A 20,265-nucleotide genomic window follows, 5' to 3' on the forward strand; every position below is an offset into this window, starting at 1 on the left:
CTCATGTAGCCAGGAACGTTAATCGCTCGAGTGGTTCGCCACACTTACGCATCTGTGTACTTACACAAGCTCGTCCGAAAATGGCGAGAGAGAATGAGTGCGGGTGGTGTGTAAGCGGATGGTGATTGCGAAATCGAGAGTATGCCGCTTTGCGTGACTATTCGAATGTGATATTAAAAATTACTGCGCAACTGCGTAAGATTTTTGCCCAACAGCGCGATCGCATGCTGATTGTACACATTGAAGTCCCGCCTTGTGTATTTAGGGCTGGATAGACCAGCTATAGACCAGCCATGCGCGGTGCTCGTGCCGATGCACGTGTGAAGGAGAACCAACACCCGACTTCTTCACTCTGCCGCCGCGGAAGCGACGTGCTTGCGTTCTCGCGTGCTCACTTATCTGCACAAGCCGACTTGACGTCGTCTTCGTACACCGGGCTCTTTATATATTTCTTTCTTCCCTCGCCCGCGACAAGTGTCCAGCGTGTACGCTCCCTTCTCAATTCGCTGAGACCTCTCCCTCACCCTATACGTCTCCGCGCGCTCTCCTCTGACACCGGCCGGCCAGCGTGCGCCGTCGTAGACTGCCTCGAGAAACGGTCGTGCCGTTGGATGAACGTGTTCCTTGCGGCGCGCTGGCGCGCGCATCGTTGGGCATTATTCGTCTCCTGACATCTTCAACCGCAGGGGTGGTTACAGACACAAGGACCGATCGCCCTTTCGAGTGAACGCAGAGGTGTAGTGGCTGTTGTGCGTGCAGGCCTCTCTCGGATATATACCGTTACGTTGCGCAGCAATTACCGGCGCTGCCAACGGTTGGAGCTCTTTTGTAAAAGTGGTGGAGGCACTTAGTCTTCTTCTTCGGTGTCGTCTTCTTCGCTGTGTCACAGGGACTCGACGAAACGACGATCCGCTCAACGTGGCAAGCCGTTGTGCCGACCGTAGATTCGGACGCTCGATCGCTCGCGCGAGTCCTGTGTGCGGCGATTCGCTTTTTTTTTTCTTCGTGCTCGGCCGCACGTTGAATGGCCGACGTCAACCGCCTTCGGCGCATCAAGAAGTCGTGCCAGAAGATGCGTTCGTGCCGTCGCCTGGGCGTCCTGCGCGCGGTCGTGATACCGAGCGAGCCGCCCGACCGCTCGTCCAGGCTCCGCAAGGACCGGTCCGCCGCTCCGCACGAGGGCTCCAAGACGGCGAGATGGTGCTTCGGTTTGGCCTCGCCACTGGCCGTCACGGTCAAGCCGCTCTTGGTAAGAGGCTCGCCATGCGCACGCGCGACATATATGTGTGCCGGGCTTGTATTTTCTTGTCCTTTCACCGTGTTTACAGTGGAAGTTGAAATTTAAATTCTCCCTTTCACATTTGCTTGGATACTATTCTTGACTGGCACTGCTTAATATCCAGACAAAATTAGCCTGATCTCACTAAAATGAAGTATTGTTGAAAAATACTATACCAGTACCATGGAACTTCAGTGCAGACACGATACAATCAGTTTTTAATATACATGCAGTAGTCACACAGTGTCCACGAATGCGCAAAAAAAATGTTTATTAATGAGTCTGTAGAATTTCAACGAGAATTTTCTTGCGTGCGCCACGAGAAATTGATGGAATTTGAACTAAAACTTCAAAGGGGTCATCTACTGTAAGGCTTGGTTGGCGCTGTCAACACGTGCCCAGCTAAGTTTACTGGTGCGGGCCTGGTGCGCGATTGGTGACAGTCAAAGTAATTGGTGCTCTTCTGCACATGCCATCTTCTCGGCGTAGCTCAAAAGTGAAAGTAGTGCCGTTTTAGTGGCTGGTCGTCGGTGCATTTATCAAGGCAATCGCGGTTAGATTATAGCTCCTTGGCTGCAATCGCATATCTCGTTGGTAAACTTGCGTGCGGCCGGTCATTTTGGAATGGAGCGCACGTACGAGGAGTTTTCTAAGTGCTGCTGTACATACACTTCAACTAGGGGAAGGTGCATTCAATGTAATGTGATTGTAGGAGGCCTCGGCAAAATCGAATAGAGAGAGGAACATTAAAGAGCGCAAGATGTGTTCTCTTAATTAAACGACCTATAAGCTTCCCTAGGTTATGAGCTCGCGAGTTTGGGCACCTGATAGCTGTGGATTAGTACAAGAACTGCAAGATGTACGCGTGACAACGGCGTGGACGTTGTGCGCTCGGGTAACTAACTGCACAAGGACGGACCAAGTTCAGGCTGCGGGAGCAGAAAAAAAGACGAAACAAGATGGGAATGGTGTTGACACGATTATTTTCCAAACTCACCCGATTTTTTGGCCAATCCAGCCATAGTGGGTATGAGTCAATCATGGAAGAAAACCAGCCAACCAACCACAGTATATGCTTGTCCCGATGTGACCCTTGGGAGTGACATTACCACAATGCATGTCAAACGAACACTTAAAAGAAAAAACTGAATTTGAACTGTATTAGTAAATTGCCGTTCTACACAATGCAAAAAAAAAACTTTTTACTGCTGTAAGATGTTCGATGAGCCAGAAAAGACGCTATCACGAAATACAGGTCGCATTTCCCCACAGCTTGCCGCGACAGCTCGTCCAGGCGTCATGAATTTTGACAACGTCTGCTCGTGCCTAGTTAAATATTTATCGTTACATATGGACTATATTGTAGTCTAAAAGAGCCAAGGACAGCTTAGCACGTTTCAAGAACATTTACTAAGCCACAACGGCCCAAATACGAAAAAAAAAAACAAAAAAAAATGCTTTGAAATCAGTGACGTTCGACTGACGTACCGAGGCTAGGGCGTAAGGCGTAAAATTAAAAAAAAAAGAACTTTGAATTTCCTTTTTTCTTCCGGTATACCCTCTCACCACGAAATCAGTTAGCGAAAATTGAGTGTAAGGAGTATTTTAGCTGTTTATACTCATTTATTATCTCTTGAACAGGCGCTCTTGCTGTCCTTTGTCACACATTCAACCCAGCGTGAGCTGCACTGCAAGTGAAAAATGGTGCACGAAGCACAGCAAATGAAAGTCACACTTTTTTTTGTTGTTGTTAACTTCCGCTAAGGTCTTGTTTTCATCGCTACTACGTACCCATCGAAGATGAGACATTTCGCACGAGTAAACCCGCTTGACAAGGCACTTACGGATGCCTCCTGTACCGTAAGATTTTCTACAACATTTACTAGAGGTAACTGCGGGGACTGCAACTATGTCGATTCAGCCAGCATGCAAGAGATGAATATAGTACACGAATTTGCATATAACCTTCGTCCTGCGGTCTTCGAACGTCTTTGTGACTTTAGGAATTGACCATTTTCAGCAAAAATGTTTCGTCACAAAGGCAACAATTCGGAATAATTACGCGTGTGTGCAAGCACTTACTGCCTTCGTGCGTTTAAAAACATACGATTCCTACGGAATTTTTAAATATCAAGCGCAACAAATAACGTCACAAGAACGGTTGTTAGCCACACGCACGAAGTTTAGACAAATCCATGTACAGCCCATCATTTCCATGGTATAGCTGAACTATCGGAGCGCCACAGTTCTATCTAGAAATCTCCGTACAGAAAACTCCTATCCCGTGCGTTTACAGAATGATGCAACGTTGATGCCATTTGCCCATTATACCGGAGTGCGAACGAAGTCGCTATTGCGGACCTTTTCAGAGGGCCGCGAATACGTGACTCACAGCTTTCCGACATAGCCGGCGTCGGCGCTGTCTTAAAGACAAAAGGAACCGGGAGTGGAGGCGCCTAGTTACAGCGCAACCTTGTCCGATTCCTCAAGGTCGGCCCTGCCTGCGGCCTGCATGGTGGGCTGCTCAGTAAGACACACACACATACCGCCTTCCGAAAGGGTATTTCCCCGGCTGGAAAATAACCCGAACGCATGCACAGACGCGCACGCGTACATCATGTTCGTAATGCATACACCGGCCCAAAACAACAAAAAGGAAAACGAAAATACAGCTTCACAGTTTAAAGCGTCGAACATATGCATGTGTCAGTCTTTCCTATACCCGGAGATATGCACGTGTGCCGCGCGCAGGGGAGAGCGACTGTCACTGGGCGCTTCGCAGAATTGTTGTGGAAACCCGGCCGGGAATCGATCTGTGTTGACCCAGCCGCGACCGAGTCTGCCGTACAAGGCGCGACGATGCGTAAAACGAGATCTGCTGGCTGAATATACGATAGCATGTGTTTTTGAGCCGACGACGAGGACGCCTTCGGGTCCATTATATACTATAATTGCCGCGAGAAGCCACTCTCGGGGTTGTAAAAAACAACGCGTTGAACGGCAGGAATGCGACCGTGTAACCACCCGAGGCTATCTAGAAAGAGGGAGGGCGTCGGTTTCAGCAGTATACATAAGCTAGCCGCAGATGCTCGATGACGGCAATCACTGCTGCGAGTGACCACACGCTGTTTTTTTTTTTTTTTTTTCTTGTCTGCTATCTTTGCGTGCTGGAGGATAGTCATTTAGCAGGACAGTGTTTGGCGGAGGGGTTATATGCGGCGCATTTCGGTAAACACGAAACTTACCTTCTAGGACAACGATGAGGCACAAGAAAAGATGAGCGTGGTGGTGGTGTGGTTATGTACTTACTAGAACAATCCTACTGTGAAGTGCTACCAGAATTTTTTTTTTATGATGTTGAATGCCTAACTGTCCGTTTAAATAAAATTACAGTTGCTGCGGTCTACAAGCCACCTTCTGGAAATAGACAAAAGTTTATGTCACTTGTTGATAAAATGTTAAATTTCCTTTGTGATATTCTAAGGCTACATTTGTAGTGATGGGAGATTTGAATATTAATATGCTAGCGAGCGATACATATGCCAGAGAACTTAGCAGCATATTCCAGTACAAACCTCGTATCATAAGTCACTCGCATAAATAATGAAACTGCAACACTGTTGGACCCGTGTATTACAAATGTGCACCCCTCAATGACATCTACTGATATATTATCGTCAAATATCAGTGACCACGGTCCTGTTTTATTGTTGTGTTTTTTTTTGTATCCATTGCAAGCAAGCATCGTAAAAACGTGCCTACATCGAGCTCCTGTCGGGATATTAACTTACACACGCTGAATACGTTTCGAGCCTTTCTACATGATATAACTTGAGAAGACGTCGTAACGGAATTGGATTTCAACAAAGCCTATAGATCATTTTTCGAAAAATTAAAGGCATGCTAAGAGCTCTCATTTTCAAATCAAGTACGAAAAATACATAATAAGAAAGCTAGAAACCATGGATAACGACAGTTCTTATTCTTAAAAAAAAATTCACGGGAAAAACAAAATGTACCATCTTTTTGTCGAATCGCGAGATCCCTGTAAACTTACCGAGTTCAAACAATTGAGAAACAAATTAAATATTGAGCTGAATACAGCGAAGTCAGAATATTATAAAGCGCAGTACAGCTGCAAACCGCCTTTGGTGCTGTTCCTACAGCCACTGCATTAAACGCGCATTTCATAGCTAGTGTTGAATACACGCCTTCCATTAGTAACGTACGAGAAGATACGTTCGTCCTTAAGAAACATAGTGTAGTGAACTCTATTTCTTTATCTCCAACGACCTACACTGAGGTGCAAAGATTAATAAGAAATCTTAAGAATCATACATCTGTAGGATATGATTGCATTAAAGCTGAAACGATTAAGCAAGTCTTAGATATTATTTGCGAACCTTTAGCGCATATTATTAATTGCACGCTGGAGTTTGGAGTGTTCCCAGAGGATATTAAGCTAGCCAGGATATGTCCAGTGATGAAAAAGGGTGGAAATATAAACGTTAATAATTTTAGACCAATTTCAGTACTTCCGGTGTTATCTAAGCTGCTTGAAACCGGTATTAGAGATCATTTAACAAGTTTTCTAGAAAAGCATAAAATCTTGTCTGAATTGCAGTTCGGTTTCCGTAAAAATATTTCTATTGAGCAGGCACTACTGGACGTGAAACACACGATAATAAATAACATAGAAGATAGACTATACATAATGGGTCTGTTTTTAGACCTCGGCAAAGCTTTTGATTCCGTTGATCATGACATACTGCTGTTCAAACGCATTGGTTATGGTATTCAAGGAATTTCGCTTGACCTAATGAAGAATTACCTGACAGGCTACTGTATGTAGCCTTCAATAATGATACGTCGCAAGCATTGAAAATAATTAGAGGGGTACACCAATGGTCAGTACTTGGGCCATTATTATTTAACTTATACATAAACAATATATCTGAATTACCAAATTGCCAGAGTTTAATTATGTATGATGATGATGGTACGTCTTTTTCGGGGCCAAAACACTTTCGCATCTACAGCCGTTAGCTAATGAGTATTTAAAGGTATTATCAATTTGGCTGTGTAAAAGCAAACTACATTTAAATGTAAATAAAAATGACTATGTTATTTTCGGATCAAGACGTAAGCCTTTGAACGAAGACATAACAATACTATTTAATGACGCTACGATAGAGGAGGTAGAGGTATAGAAATATTTATTTAAGTGTCTGTTTTCAGAAAGGCCATCCTGGAATACACATGTTGAAAAGTTAACGGCAGAACTAAGTAAAGCAGCGGGTTCCTCTTTAAACTTAGTTAGTTGTTACCATTGTGGTTAAGAAAAGCGCTCTATTATACGCTATTTCATTCCAGATTATCATGCTGCTGCTTAGTATTAAACGAGAAGAAAGGGAACCGAGGGACCCGATTTTTATTGATCATATTATAAGAAGCCAACAAACAATGACACCAAGGACAGCATAGGGGAAATTACTTGTACTTACTAATCGAATTGAAGAAATGATAGATTATAGGAAAGGAAAATGGATGAAAAAAAAAAACTTGCCGCAGGTGGGGAACCATCCCACGTCTTCGTATTACGCGTGCGATGCTCTTACCAATTGAGTTACCGCGGCGCCGTTTTCCCATCCACTTTCTGGGGTATTTATGTTTTACTACTAGAACTAACCCAGGGAGTTTTAGCCAGCGCCACCACTCACAAACCCTTGCGGCGAATGTAGAGCATCCTTCCTGCCGCGTCACGAGTACGTGATCTTTTTGGGTGAAGGCAACTGCTCAATAAACCCATAGATGCTACCTGAAGGCATCAATGGAGCCGGATTCGAGACCCTCGTTACGTAATGAACGAGAAGAAACGGAACCGAAGGGCTCGATTTTTCTTAATCATATCATAAGAAGCCAACAAAGAAGGATACCAACGACAACATAGAGGAAATTGTACTTACTGCTTGTACTGCTTAGTATGGAGTAACGCAAGCAACCAGAATTCATCTAAAATAACTATATTACAGAAACGGGTTCTGCGGAATTTCGAAAACTATCACGGGCGACCGCAGCACTTACGTACTCATCAACTGTTTCTTAAGCGTGAAATACTAAATGTAATTAACCCAGGTATATACTTATAAACTAATACAGCATGTAAAAAAGTATACTTTCGCAAGTTGATTATATCGACTTGCGACAATTAAACCTTCACCACAGTATGAGAAGAAGCATCATAAGGACACCACAAATTAGAACTAATTATGGCAGACAGCATATAGACTGCCAAATTCCCATTTTTTTTAAATGGAATAGGGTAGAAAATTAACGTTAATGAACGCTTCAATAAAAAGCGTCTTAGAAGATTGGCGTATAGCATATGGTACTGTGCAAAATTGCGGGTTTCTTCGGTGTTTCTTGTAAATTTAACTTGTATACTTTCATGTGCGTTTTGAATACTTTAAATGTATGCGTGAATTCATTGTATGTGAAAAAACTATGTTTGAAATAATTGCCGGAGTTATCTCGTGCGAGAATTATTGTACTCCGTATTTTTATATATTAGAGCGCATTTAAACTGTGTACGTGAATATTGCTTTACATTTGTAGATTTCCGCGAAACTAATTATACTGTGTTTATTTACATTGCTAGTTTGCACAAAACTATAATAATTATTTCTATATATATATATATATATATATATATATATATATATATATATATATATATATATATAATGTGCGCTTTCTCCGCTTGATATGCTGACTGGAGCAAGATACCTTGCCAAGCTATATGCCTTTAGCTTTTGCTCCACTTTCTTTTGTATTTAGAAAGAAAAAGTAAACTTCTTCTTTGTCTACTGCTTTTCTTTTACTACTCCTTCTTCGTATTCTTCTTCAAAAGTGTGGGAATATATACTACATCGAGAGCGCATTAGTTGAACTGAGATAGTTGAAGACAGCTGAACTGAGGAGCGATTTCTGGGTGTTTATGGTTACACTCAGTTCGAACTGGACAGGCTCGAAGGCTGCGTGACCATTTCCTTACGTCATACGAAGACTCGCCTGCTGGAAAGCGCCGGTGATTCTTTACCATGATCGGCGTTCTACTTGAGTGATCTCTGCTCCTGAAAGCCGGAATGCATTGTCCGTAACCAAAAGTAGAGGTTTCTGCATGCGTTCTCGGTGCGCGCGGGTTTAATTGATTCAGCCTCTGACATTGGCACCGATTACCTGAGCTTTCCGTGCTCGAGGGCACGCGAGCGTATCGAAAAAGCTTACTTATACTGGCCGCCTATAACTTCGCTCTCCATTTATCTGTCGCCGTGCAACGTATTCGCACGCACGAACAGACGTATACGAGAAAGGAGACGAACGCACCGACTTATCCTATATAGCTTGTATACTGAACAAGAAATTAACAAGAAGTAATGAACATAACAATAATAATTAACAAGGAATAAGTACCCGTACTTCCTATTCAAGACACCGCACGATCGAAACATGCACGCACATGCGTGCATGTAGCATAGACACGCAGTATTTTCTTTGTCTAATATACTTCAGCTTTTAGGTCGTAAACGCCAAGTTCCTTGACTGTTGTCATTCATTTGTACACTTAACACAGCATACTATTTTTGTTTGATACTGCTATGCCTTAATGACAGCCCTTCTCAAACGATATAAAAATAAATAAAAAAGAAAGGAAAAGAAGAAATTCAGAGAAACGTCAAATTCACAAGCCTCTTCGTTTCGTAAGAATAGTTCAGTAGCTGGCCGCCTTCACTAGACTTATATATATGTTAGCTATCACTTTGAATAATTATATTTATTTCTCATCTACTAGTTGATACTTGAAATCAGCACGTTCATACAGTCGCGTCGTCTGTAACTCGCCCTTTCATGCCTCCGCTGTTACGCACTGCATATCGCCGAATTTGAACCCACTATTAGGTCCAGTACACTGCGGCCGTTCAAAAATAAAAGTAAGCGAATAAAAAAATAATAATGCCTAAATCAAAAATTATCGCGAGCGAAAATCAAATTAATTGAAGACACAAGAGAACGAGAAAGAGCAAGGTGTTTTATTTTGAATTGACGACAAGCTTGAATGTATTATGCACTGTTACACTAACTTCCGAGCCCGTGTCTCATGCATTGGGGGGCACGTTAAAGATTCTCTGGTGGTCAAAATCAATCCGGAGTCCCCAACTACGGCGTGCTTCATAATCAAATCGTTGTTTAGGCACGTAAGACCCCAGAATTCAATTCAACTTCCGAGCACACCCACAATACGAAGCGCGGCTGCAATAAAAGGTTTGCCAGCCATACATCTAAAGCTTTTGACGGGCTCCTTTATTTTGCGAAGCACGCACGTTGGTAGCTGAAGAGAGCCGAAGCACCAGTCGGGATCTGTATACACCGCCGCGGAATTTCCCAACAGTGATTGCAACATCCAAAGCTGCTAAGCCGGTAGAGCCGTATAAATAGCAAGCTATAGTGAATTTTGCTCATTATATACAAGCTATATACGATAAGTCGATGCGTTCGTCTCCTTTTTCGTATATTTCTGTTCGGGCGAGCGAATACGTTGCACGGCGACAGATAAATGGAGAGCGCAGTTATACGCGCTCAGTATAAACAAGCTTTTACTTCGATACGCTCGGCGCCCTCGGCCACGGAGAGCTCGTATAATCGGTGCCATATGTCAGACGCTGAATCAATTAAACCCGCGTGCACCGAGAACACATGCGGAAACCTCTATTTTTGGTCACGGACAATGCATTCCGGTTTTCAGGAGTAGAGATCACTCAAGAAGAACGGCGATCATGGTTAAGAATCACCGGCGCTTTCTGGTCCGACGAGTCGTCGTATGACGTCAGGAAATGGTCACGCAGCCTTCGAGCCTGTCCAGTTCGAACTGAGTGTTTTGTGAATAGCCATCCAACGGTGGTTCGGAAGAACGTGATGACACAGGCGCGGCACATCGGAGTTGTTCTTTGTGGCTAAATTGTTCGGAAGGTAATAGTTCGTTGCAGATCATGGTGAACGCTTAACAACGCAAACGGGCGAAAAAAAAGGCGAGAAGGCGCGACACACACGGGCACTGACCTTTCTTTTTTTTTTCAAATTTGTGGATGAAATAGATGTTTTAAATCGGGCGTGCGAGAATAAGGCACCGAAATACACAACAATCACACGCACACGTGGTCGCCACCTCATCACGACTATATATATATATATATATATATATATATATATATATATATATATATATATATATATATATAAAGTTATACGCGCTCACAATCACGGAAACCTATAACCGAATGGTAAGAAGTGAGTTCTTCAGCTTGTTGATTAGAGTGCGTTGCCGGACTTGTTGGTACAACATGCTATATCTTCAATATAAAAAAAAAAGCAAAACAGCGTAAAGAGTTATGAGGACAAGGCAGCTGAAGGCTTCTGTCCATGTCAAACGTTTGTCTTGTCATATAACTTATCATTACATCACCGTGGTCTCTTTATTTTATTGAAAATACGGATTTGTGCTCTGTTCGGCGGCAACCCAGAGCTCTTGCGGTTATCAAGACATGGAAGGAGAGGAAGATACCGAGTGGTAGCGTCTACACGCATGCATGCCCGACTCCATCTCCCCCCCACAGCTCGTGCGCTGCGCCGAGAAGACGACTTTATGAAGCATTCCAATCGCTTTTCTGCGGCGGTCCTGACGTCCACACATGATGACATGCACCGTGACGTCTCTTTAATGTCAACCTCTAAATGAGCCCCCCCCCCCCCCCACCCCTTCCCCTAATCCCCGATACAACTGCACATGTCCAGTCCCTCCTCCCCTACAACTCTCCACGGATAGAATGAGTCGCGTTTTCCGTACAATCATGTAGCACTCGTGTGTTCGGCGACCTTGAAATCACGGTGAGGAACGGTCCTGGCTTACGCATCGCATGCGTGTCCGGCGTCCGCTCTCGTAACGTTTTTCGCAATCGGTGCCTCTTCATCGACCTTCAGGGCACGGTTCTCCGACCTTGCATCACGAAGACGCCGGAAGCTACTTTCGCCGTCTGCCATGCTGGTTGCCGCACTCACCAGTACGTGACTATACATGACAGAGTGTACACTGAGGAATGTCCTTTGTAAAACGGACGCCTAATTTCCTAACACTGTTATATGGGGTCTGCGCGTGATAACCATTCTCGAATTCAGAGCGCGAATCGTCCATACCTATATATAGTATATGTAGAAGCTGCAGCAAAAGACACAGTGTACATCGGTGAATAATGAATGAACGAGCTTCTCACTTTCTTTTTTTTCTTTTCTTGTGAACAGTACAAGAATTACCACTGAAGAGGTGTAATCGAGGTTGAGCCTGGATTTTTATAATACATATTCTATTTCATTGCTTCTTCCTTTCTTTATGCATACCGAGTCGATCGCTATAAAAATCTTCATGTGAATTACAAGAAGAGGCTGACATTGTACGTTGCAATGCACGCCGAAGCACAATGATTAAATGCTAAATAATTAAGCGTAACTAACCTATTCCTTAATTACTTATTTTGTAGTGCATGTTGCGACCGAGGACAGTATTAAAGTTATGTTCATTTAGCAGAAATATTGAAACTAGCATCAGTTTCGAGACGTTCGTCATACCCGCCACGGTGCTCTGTGTATATATGTAAATAGGGTTCTGCTGCTGATCACGTGGATGCGAGCGCAAATACACTTTTATTTTTCATCACTTTCCCTCTCTCTCACCACTTATTATCTCTCGCTTCTTCTATTAAACGGCGATAGCTACTATAAGAACTTTCAAGCAACAGTCATGTAGTCGTCACACGTCGTAGACTTACACCTTGTTGTATAGTAACTCCCCGATAATGACATTCCATTTGACCAGCAATAAAATAAAACATTTTTTAAGAAATTGCGGAATGGACGGCCTCATCTGTGCCAAGCTTGAATTGAGTTGAATTGAATTGAATTGAACTCTGGGGTATTACGTTCCAAAACCACGCTGATGTGTCTTCGTGTATTGTCATTTAATGCTATTACCAATGCATTGACACTGCTGCTGATTATTGGCCCCCCTGGCCTCCGTCAAGCTGTATGCTTACAGCTTTCTTGCCAGGGGAGCTTTCAGCACAACGTTGTATGTGTGTTGTGAATAAAATTGAATTGAATTGAATTGAAGAAGGAAACACGATCTGATTAAGAGGCACGCCGTAGTGGGGGACTCCGGATTAATTTTGACCACCAGGGCATCTTTAACGTGCCCCCAATGTACGGCACACGAGTGTTCTTGCATTTCGCGCCCATCGAAGTGCGGCCGCCGCGGCCGGGATTCGATCCCGCGACCTCGTGCTTAGCGGCGCAGCACCATAGCCGCTAAGACACCGCGGCGCGGCGGGTGGGTGTCGTGCCTGAGACGTTCGCCAATGGATATTGACGGTCCCAACAACCCCTCCACAATTATGTCGACAGTGTTCGATCGCTCATTGCCTAACGCGGTAATGGTTACGGGGCTCGCGGTGGTGCACGACATAATAATAGAGCAACACCGAGATGAAATAAGTTAAGCAATACCAGTGATAGGAAGCGAGATACAGGTAATGGACAAAAAGGGAGGCGAAACAAGCACTTCTTTCGGAACCGAATCTTGCGCAGGACCTTCTTTTAGGTTCCTTGCTGATTACTTGCTGAATTCTGACCGTTCTCTCTCACTCTCTTTCTGCTTCTTGGTTTTGTTAAGTTCAGTACAATTTGGCTATCTCTCTCTCTCTCTCTTCTTTCGTTTTGTGTTATTTCTTTAATTTTCGTTATTCTATATTCCTGATATTCTTTATATATATATATATATATATATATATATATATATATATATATATATACTATTTCCCTGTATTCGTCTTGTATTGCCTTCTTGTTGACCTAAGTGCACTCTAATTTCCCGCTTCTGTTCTACCCAATTCTTGGCCAGCTCACCGGTGGGGGCATGTGCCAAGGTGCCAATGCCACAAATGAGTTTATAACGCAATTAAAGACGACCTGGGCGGGACTTCGGCTTCTTAAAACTTAAATAAAGCTTCTTCTCCCTCATATTGTATTTTTTTTTATTCTCCCTCAGAATGTGAAGTTTATTCTCCTTCAATTTCTCCCTCGATGCTGATTATGGTCACTTCGCCGCCAAGTAAGCTGCTAGCCATCACTGAGAGAGAAAGAGGTTGCATAAATAAAACAGGCGTTATTTCTTTCTCTATCAGTCAACGATGGCTTCCCACAGGATACTTTGCAGAAAGATCTAGGCCTCCCGCCCCCAGTTATACACTTAGGACAAAACCATCCTTTCGCCCCTTCCCCTCCTCGCCCCTCCGCTTCCCCCCGATTTTTTTTTCTGCAAAAGCAGGACGCGCGTGAGTCTAAATTTAGCAAAGGCTTTGATCTCGACACTGAACTACGCGAGATTGGGGATGATGATGATGATGATGATGACGATGATGATGACGATGATGCTTTAATGGCATCCCCTTTGAAACGGAGCGGTGACAAGTAGTCACTTAGCCTGCTCGATTTAATCAGGTATGCCATACAGATTTTTTATCTCGCATTTTTGCATACATCTTCCTAATATTTTTTCTCCTTGTATGCATGTTCTTTTCTCTTTTTTTTCTCCTTGATGTATCATCATCATCATCATCAGCCTATATATTATGTCCACTGCAGGACGAAGGCCTCTCCCTGCGATCTCCAATTACCCCTGTCTTGCGCTAGCGTATTTCAACTTGCGCCTGCAAATTTCCTAACTTCATCATCCCATCTGGTTTTCTGCCGACCTCGACTGCGCTTCCCTTCTCTTGGTATCCATTCTGTAACCCTAATGGTCCACCGGTTATCCATCCTACGCATTACATGGCCTGCCCAGCTCCATTTCTTCCGCTTAATGTCAACTAGAATATCGGCTATCCCCGTTTGTTCTCTGATCCACACCGCTCTCTTCCTGTCTCTTAACGTTAGTCCTAAGATTTTTCGTTCCATCGCTTGATGTATACATGTCCTTAATCTTAAGGGGCGCGCTGAAGGATAACTTCACCCCGTGGTGTGGGCCAGGAGCAGCTACAAGGTCACGCGCGCCGCGCACGCAATGGTTCTCCGTTCGCAATCAATCAGCAAACGTGCATAACTCGGCACGTGGCGACCCGCCCCTTTCTCAATTGCCGGGCTCTCTTCCTTCTTGTTCACGCAAAGGAAAAGAGAAAGGTATGAGCGAACGACTTTGATAGAGACGCCGAACTAACACATTTTCCGCCTAACCAAGCCCTCGCAATTTAAATATTTTTCTCCTGGCCAAACCACAAGGCACTGTCGGCAGTTGGCGCTAAGTTCCAGTGAGCGGGAAATTCACCACTGAGTAGAGTATAGTTACTGTATAGGCTCCCTTTAAGGAGCCTAAAGGGAGCCTATGCAGTAACATTAGAGTAGAGGGCTCGCGACTGCCACCTGGCAGCTATTCGAGAAACAAAGCGTGCGTGCAGCCCAGACACGTGTAATGCCACTCCATCGCATCGACACTTTTCAATATTTGGCGCGAAGCCACAAAACCGGTGCCGGCGGCGAGAGCCACGTGCAAGCACGAGCACATATACGCTGTATTCCAAGCCAGCTCACGACCTCAATGATCTCTAATTTATCTCCTGCTTCAATCGCTCTCACCACAGCTGTCCAAAGTCAATCCGAGGCGCTCTTTTACCTTTAATTCTCCCGCATTTCCGACACTTTTGCGGTTTTTAGCAGCAGGCATGCTGTTTTTTAAAGACGAAGTCTTTCTTGGGGAGTTACCTCCACTTTTCCGTATAGGGTATGTTTCTAATCTCCTTCATCGGCCGATACCGGAGATACCGCAGTCTATAAATACAAGTGTCACAGGGGGCCACTGGTCATGTGATAGCTATGTTGATGATGATAAAGATCATGATTATGATGATGATTAAGATGACGGTGATGAAGATAATGATGATGATAACCGATTACAAAGCTTTGGAAGGCGATTTAACTTCTAGCTGACGTCGATGAAACGTAGCTCCAGCGTGGCTCTCACAACGCACACACGCACGCACGCGCGCGCGCGCGCGCGCGCGAGCACACACACACACACACACACACACACACACACACACACACACACACACACACGCACACGCACACACACACACACACACACACACGCACACGCACACACACACGCACACACACACACACACACCACGATTATTTGCCTGTGAAAATGGGCTGCAATGGGAGCCGGTTTAAAACACAGTCCGATTAAGGTAGCGGTAGGCATATGTAGTAACAAGCACAGGGAGGTGTTTGACAATCCCCTAATATATGCACGAGCCGCACATAATTGTGCCAGCCATTCCGCGCACCAATGGTGATAATGTCGATGCGCACAAACACCCTAACACAGTAACTTTAGCGCAGGTCATATTAATGAGCTAATAGAATACAAATAATGAACAAAATATGAAATATAAGAAGGGGATAACGTTACCTTCAGGTGTGTGCCAACTTTTCCTCTCATGAATTGTGCTCGCCCCCAGCGGATTCCCGCAGAATTTATTTGCTGATGAAATTTATTTTATTCAAATTTAAAGACGGCGTTGTGTCTACAGCTCATGAAATGTACGAAGTGCACTTAACGATTGAGCTGTCTTAAAATACATATTTTGTACAGTCCTCCAGCGCCTGAACTGTGCCATTAGGTTATGAACAGTGCCATTAGGTTATGAATTTAGGTTATGAACGAAGCCTCACGGGAGTCAGTTACATATCGTTACATGTAAGTGGCACAGTGCTTGTGCCCATCGTTTTGCACTGGTGTGGGTCGCTTGTGCGTCTGCGGTGAAAATTCGAGTATTCGCTTGCGCGAATTGGCTCTGTGCCCTTTTCCTCCCTCTCTCTCTCTCTCTCTCTCTCTCTCTCTCTCTCTCTCTCTCTCATTTTGTAGTTTTCGCTTTCACGATAGTTTACGACCTCCGAACGTGTTCACTCATTTCTCTACGTCGTTATCTTTTTGCTAACCCATTCATAAACTCTACCGAAACGCAAAATTTGTGCCGCGCAATCTTGGTACAAAGTAAAAAGGCGACGCCGAGTACATGAAACTTCCACGTCATTTTTTAACGAGGCTGCGTAAGATTGATAGTTTCGTCACGCAGTGCCGCATGCCCTCTCTCTCTTTCTCCGTGGCACCGGAGGAGGATGGCCGTTGCTTTCTTGCACCTTAACGAGGGGACCGAGCATCGGCAGAAGAGCGAAGCACGATGCGTACCTGTGACACGCTTGCCACATAGCAGAAACAATGACACAACAAAGATCACTGACGGGACCTTTTACTGCGCGCCAAACGGGACGTTGACGTCTCTTGCCTGAGCCTTACATCAGCAGCAACTTCTTCAGTCGGCGACCATTATCCTTGAAAAACAATCAAGCACCGGCAGAGAAAACAAACGAAATGTTGGAGAAGGTGCTGTCCTCCGACCGGAACACTTCAAAAGCGTTGGCTACCGCTTGCGTAAGGGCGCGCAGCGGTGACGTCTCACCCAGACACCAGAAGCGTTTCAGTTCGACAGGCACCCGTTTCCGCCGGAAAGCCGCGACGCGTGTCACTCGGCAGCTCACTTGGAAGCCACAACTATACACGGAGATATACGGTGACAGTTCTACGCAGACGATTTGAAGCCCCTTTTTTAAAGCGTTATTACGAAGACAGGAGGGTTAGAATATAAAGAAAAGAATGAGAAAATCGTAGGGAGAAGGCAGGCATGTAAACAGGAAAGCGTCTGGTGGGCTACTCTATGCTGGGGAAAGGAAAAATGTGAATAGAAAGGTGAAAGAGAGCGAGAGAGACGAAGGAAAGACGGGATGAATACGCGCACAGAATAAAACAGGAGAAACGTTTCTCCTGTTTTATACTTTCATTTTCAATCCTCCTATCCTCCTATCTTCGAACTGATCCTTCATAGTGGCACTCCAAGAGAAAAAAAAAGAAAAGAAAGAAAGAAAGAAAGAAAGAAAGAAAGAAAGAAAGAAAGAAAGAAAGAAAGCACACTTCAATGAACATTGACCAACTAGCCCGATATATATAGTTGACAGGTTAAGGGTTATCACCAAAGTAAAGATCCGCTTGGCTATTCTGCAGCGATGAAAGGTGAAAGGGAAAAGAGAGATAAGGATAAAAGAAACGAAGATGTGCAAATTACGTGTCCGCACAAACACAACGAAGGCCTCTGACCACGATTACTGCCTTCCAAACAATCCCTATGCTTTTAAAAAGAACACAACAGTGCTTATCCTCATCTCGCTCTATACAGACTGTCGAAGTCTGCAGAGTGCACGCAGATACTGAACATTTCGCGTGCAACCAACAACGTGCTCTTTCGTGGGCCATGCCGTGCACAAACGCTGGCACCGTCATGGGTGGCGGGAAAGGAGGCGATGGCAAAGGATGAATCCCCGTCGGGGTGCCAAGTGGCTCCAGCATGTGGGCCAAGTTGAGACGGCGCGCGAGCAAGCGCGAGCTCCCTGCCCGCGTGCATTGCGCGTACCTCTTTTTTTTTTTTTCTTGCTGCTGCTGCTTCTACCGCAGGCGTGTCGCGCGGAAGGGGCAAGCGCTAAGGCGGGTATAGCTAGAAAGTTTCGCAAAATCAGAGCCACGGGCGCGCGCCTCCTCGGTGAAGGAGAGTTAAGGAGAGAGTACGTGTGAGAGAGAGAGACCGTTGGTGCAGACAGCGGTAGCCGAGGTCCGCTATTTCGGTGCCCCGAGTGGTTCGGGCCTCCTGGGTCGAGTCTCGGCACTATACTACTGCGTGCTCCGCGAAGCGAAACCGAACGGCGCCCAGCCAACGAGCGACGTCGAAGGTGGTGATAGTGGTGGTGGTGGTACCTGCGTTCTCCTGCAACGTGTGTTCGCGCGGGCAATAATACAGCAGCAGCAACGGTGGCGGGACCATGTCTTCTTTTCTGGACGTGCTCAAGGGACGGCTGGCCACCAAGCATAAGCAGGGCGGCAAGGCGAGTCTAACGGTTTCGCTCATTTGTAGCGTAAGTTGTCTGTAGCGGCGTCGTCCGTGTTTTCACAAAGCCCCTCCGCCGCAATCTCGTTCAAATCGCACCCTCAAATTGATTGTGCCAGATCACCTCGTATAACGAAACAACCGAAGATATGCTCTGGGTGCCTGTTCATCCGGCAGTGGAACTTAAGGAACGGTGCTCTATTCAGCCATCTATACGAGATCGTGTTTTCTCTTTCTTTCTCAGCCTATATCTCTGTCTCTTATTATCCATGTACAACCTCGCCGTTCCCGATTGCGCTGTCTCGTGCTTGCCGTCTGGGATAAGTTTCAGTGGCGGCGTCACTAAGCGAGCACCACCGTGCTGGGGCAACGTTATGCACACCTGTCATTCGGGGCTGGGAATTTCCACGGCCGTTAAGTTTAGCGGTCGTCAATCTCTGGCTGGGACACGTGGGACGCCCTTCAACCTTGTTATTCATCGGACTTGAAGGATCTTGTGCGCTTGTGTATACTAAAGCGGCGTGGCGAGTTGCGTGGCGGCATATGCACGTGCTTTGTTAAATTTCGCGTGCGCGCGTATGTCAACATACTCTTATGCATGCGGTTATTGCGCTCATTGTCGAATTCGTCCGATTTTGAACCTTCCAGTTGCATAATTAAGGACTTCAGGTTTATTTCTTTGCCTCCTCGTGTTCTCGTCCGACGGAGCGAAACGTTTAGGACTTGCTCTGTAGACTGTTTTTCGATGTACAGAGTGCTTGTTTAAAATTTCTCTGAACTATGCATTAGTGCATTCCAACTTTCTTTTATGACTTACTTTATTAGCTTTCTTTTTTGTTCTTTTGTTTTTTAGCCGGCCTATGTTTGCGATGTACGTGTGAAGAGCTACGAATTAGTACATCGGAAGGATGCTTGGTTAAGCGAAAAGGAGTAGTCAGCATCAATCATGCTGCCAACGCTTTCTACACGCGCATTTACTAAAGATATATATATATATATATATATATATATATATATATATATATATATATATATATATATATATATATATGCGTTTAGACTTGTTCACTCCAGTCTCTATGTGTGGTTTTGGTTTGCTCGCTACTTGGAGAGAGAAAGAAAGAAAGAAGAAGAAAGAAAGAAGAAGAAAGAAAGAAAGAAAGAAAGAAAGAAAGAAAGAAAGAAAGAAAGAAAGAAAGAAAGTACAAAGCGCAATACTCAGGTAAAACGTCACGGACAACGGCAGGTCGTTTGAACGCTCTGTTCGTGTATTTGTTCTCAGAGAGAAAGAGGAGAAACGTGGGAGAGGAAAGTGTTTGTTGAAAACCGCTTCGCTGGCGTCCGCACGAGTTCGCTTGTGTTATGTTCTTGCAAGCGGACATGTGGTTTGGCCCGATAAGAAAGAAGTAAGCGCCCACTGGGGGAGCACGCCGGAAAGAAGCATAAAAAAATAAAACACGTATGCCGTTGTTTTCAGGTGTGGCTTGCACGAAGAGACGTTAGTGTTTGGTGACTCGTCCCGAACCTATGCACACGCGATCGAAAACGTTGCCTATACTGTCGTCGCGTGTGCAAAAATAAGAAGTTCCAAGCTCCATCCTATTTACGCAACAAAGCCTAAATTCTTGTTTTTCGTGCTTTTAGATTGTGGCAGATACAAGCGTCTTTCTTAATATGGCACCTTTTCTCTCACTTTTCATTATGCCCGTCTTTGTTTATTAATTGAAGAGATCCTGGGAAAGTATGCCACCGAAGAGCCGCGCCTATCTTCCGAACGTCAAGAAAACGTGCCCACCGACTAGGAAATGTCAAGACAGAAAATGAAGCAAAGGCAGAAAGGAAAGATATCGGAGAATAATATACGACAATCTCAGAGAATCTGAGGCCAAG

General features: G+C 44.9%; 1 protein-coding gene across 1 annotated transcript in view; it reads left to right on the top strand.

Moving 5' to 3' along the window:
* Positions 1 to 883: 883 nt before the first annotated feature.
* LOC119446139 (NAD(+) hydrolase sarm1-like) overlaps positions 884 to 20,265 on the top strand; it is a 125,903-nt gene continuing 106,521 nt past the window's right edge. Inside the window, 1 exon segment of the mRNA XM_049663940.1 lies at positions 884 to 1,249. Within this exon segment, the coding sequence (XP_049519897.1) occupies positions 1,025 to 1,249 (225 nt within the window). The 5' untranslated portion in view covers positions 884 to 1,024.

The sequence above is a fragment of the Dermacentor silvarum genome, chromosome 3 (genome assembly GCF_013339745.2).
Source record: "Dermacentor silvarum isolate Dsil-2018 chromosome 3, BIME_Dsil_1.4, whole genome shotgun sequence".
In the NCBI taxonomy this organism is placed as follows: Eukaryota; Metazoa; Arthropoda; class Arachnida; order Ixodida; family Ixodidae; genus Dermacentor; species Dermacentor silvarum.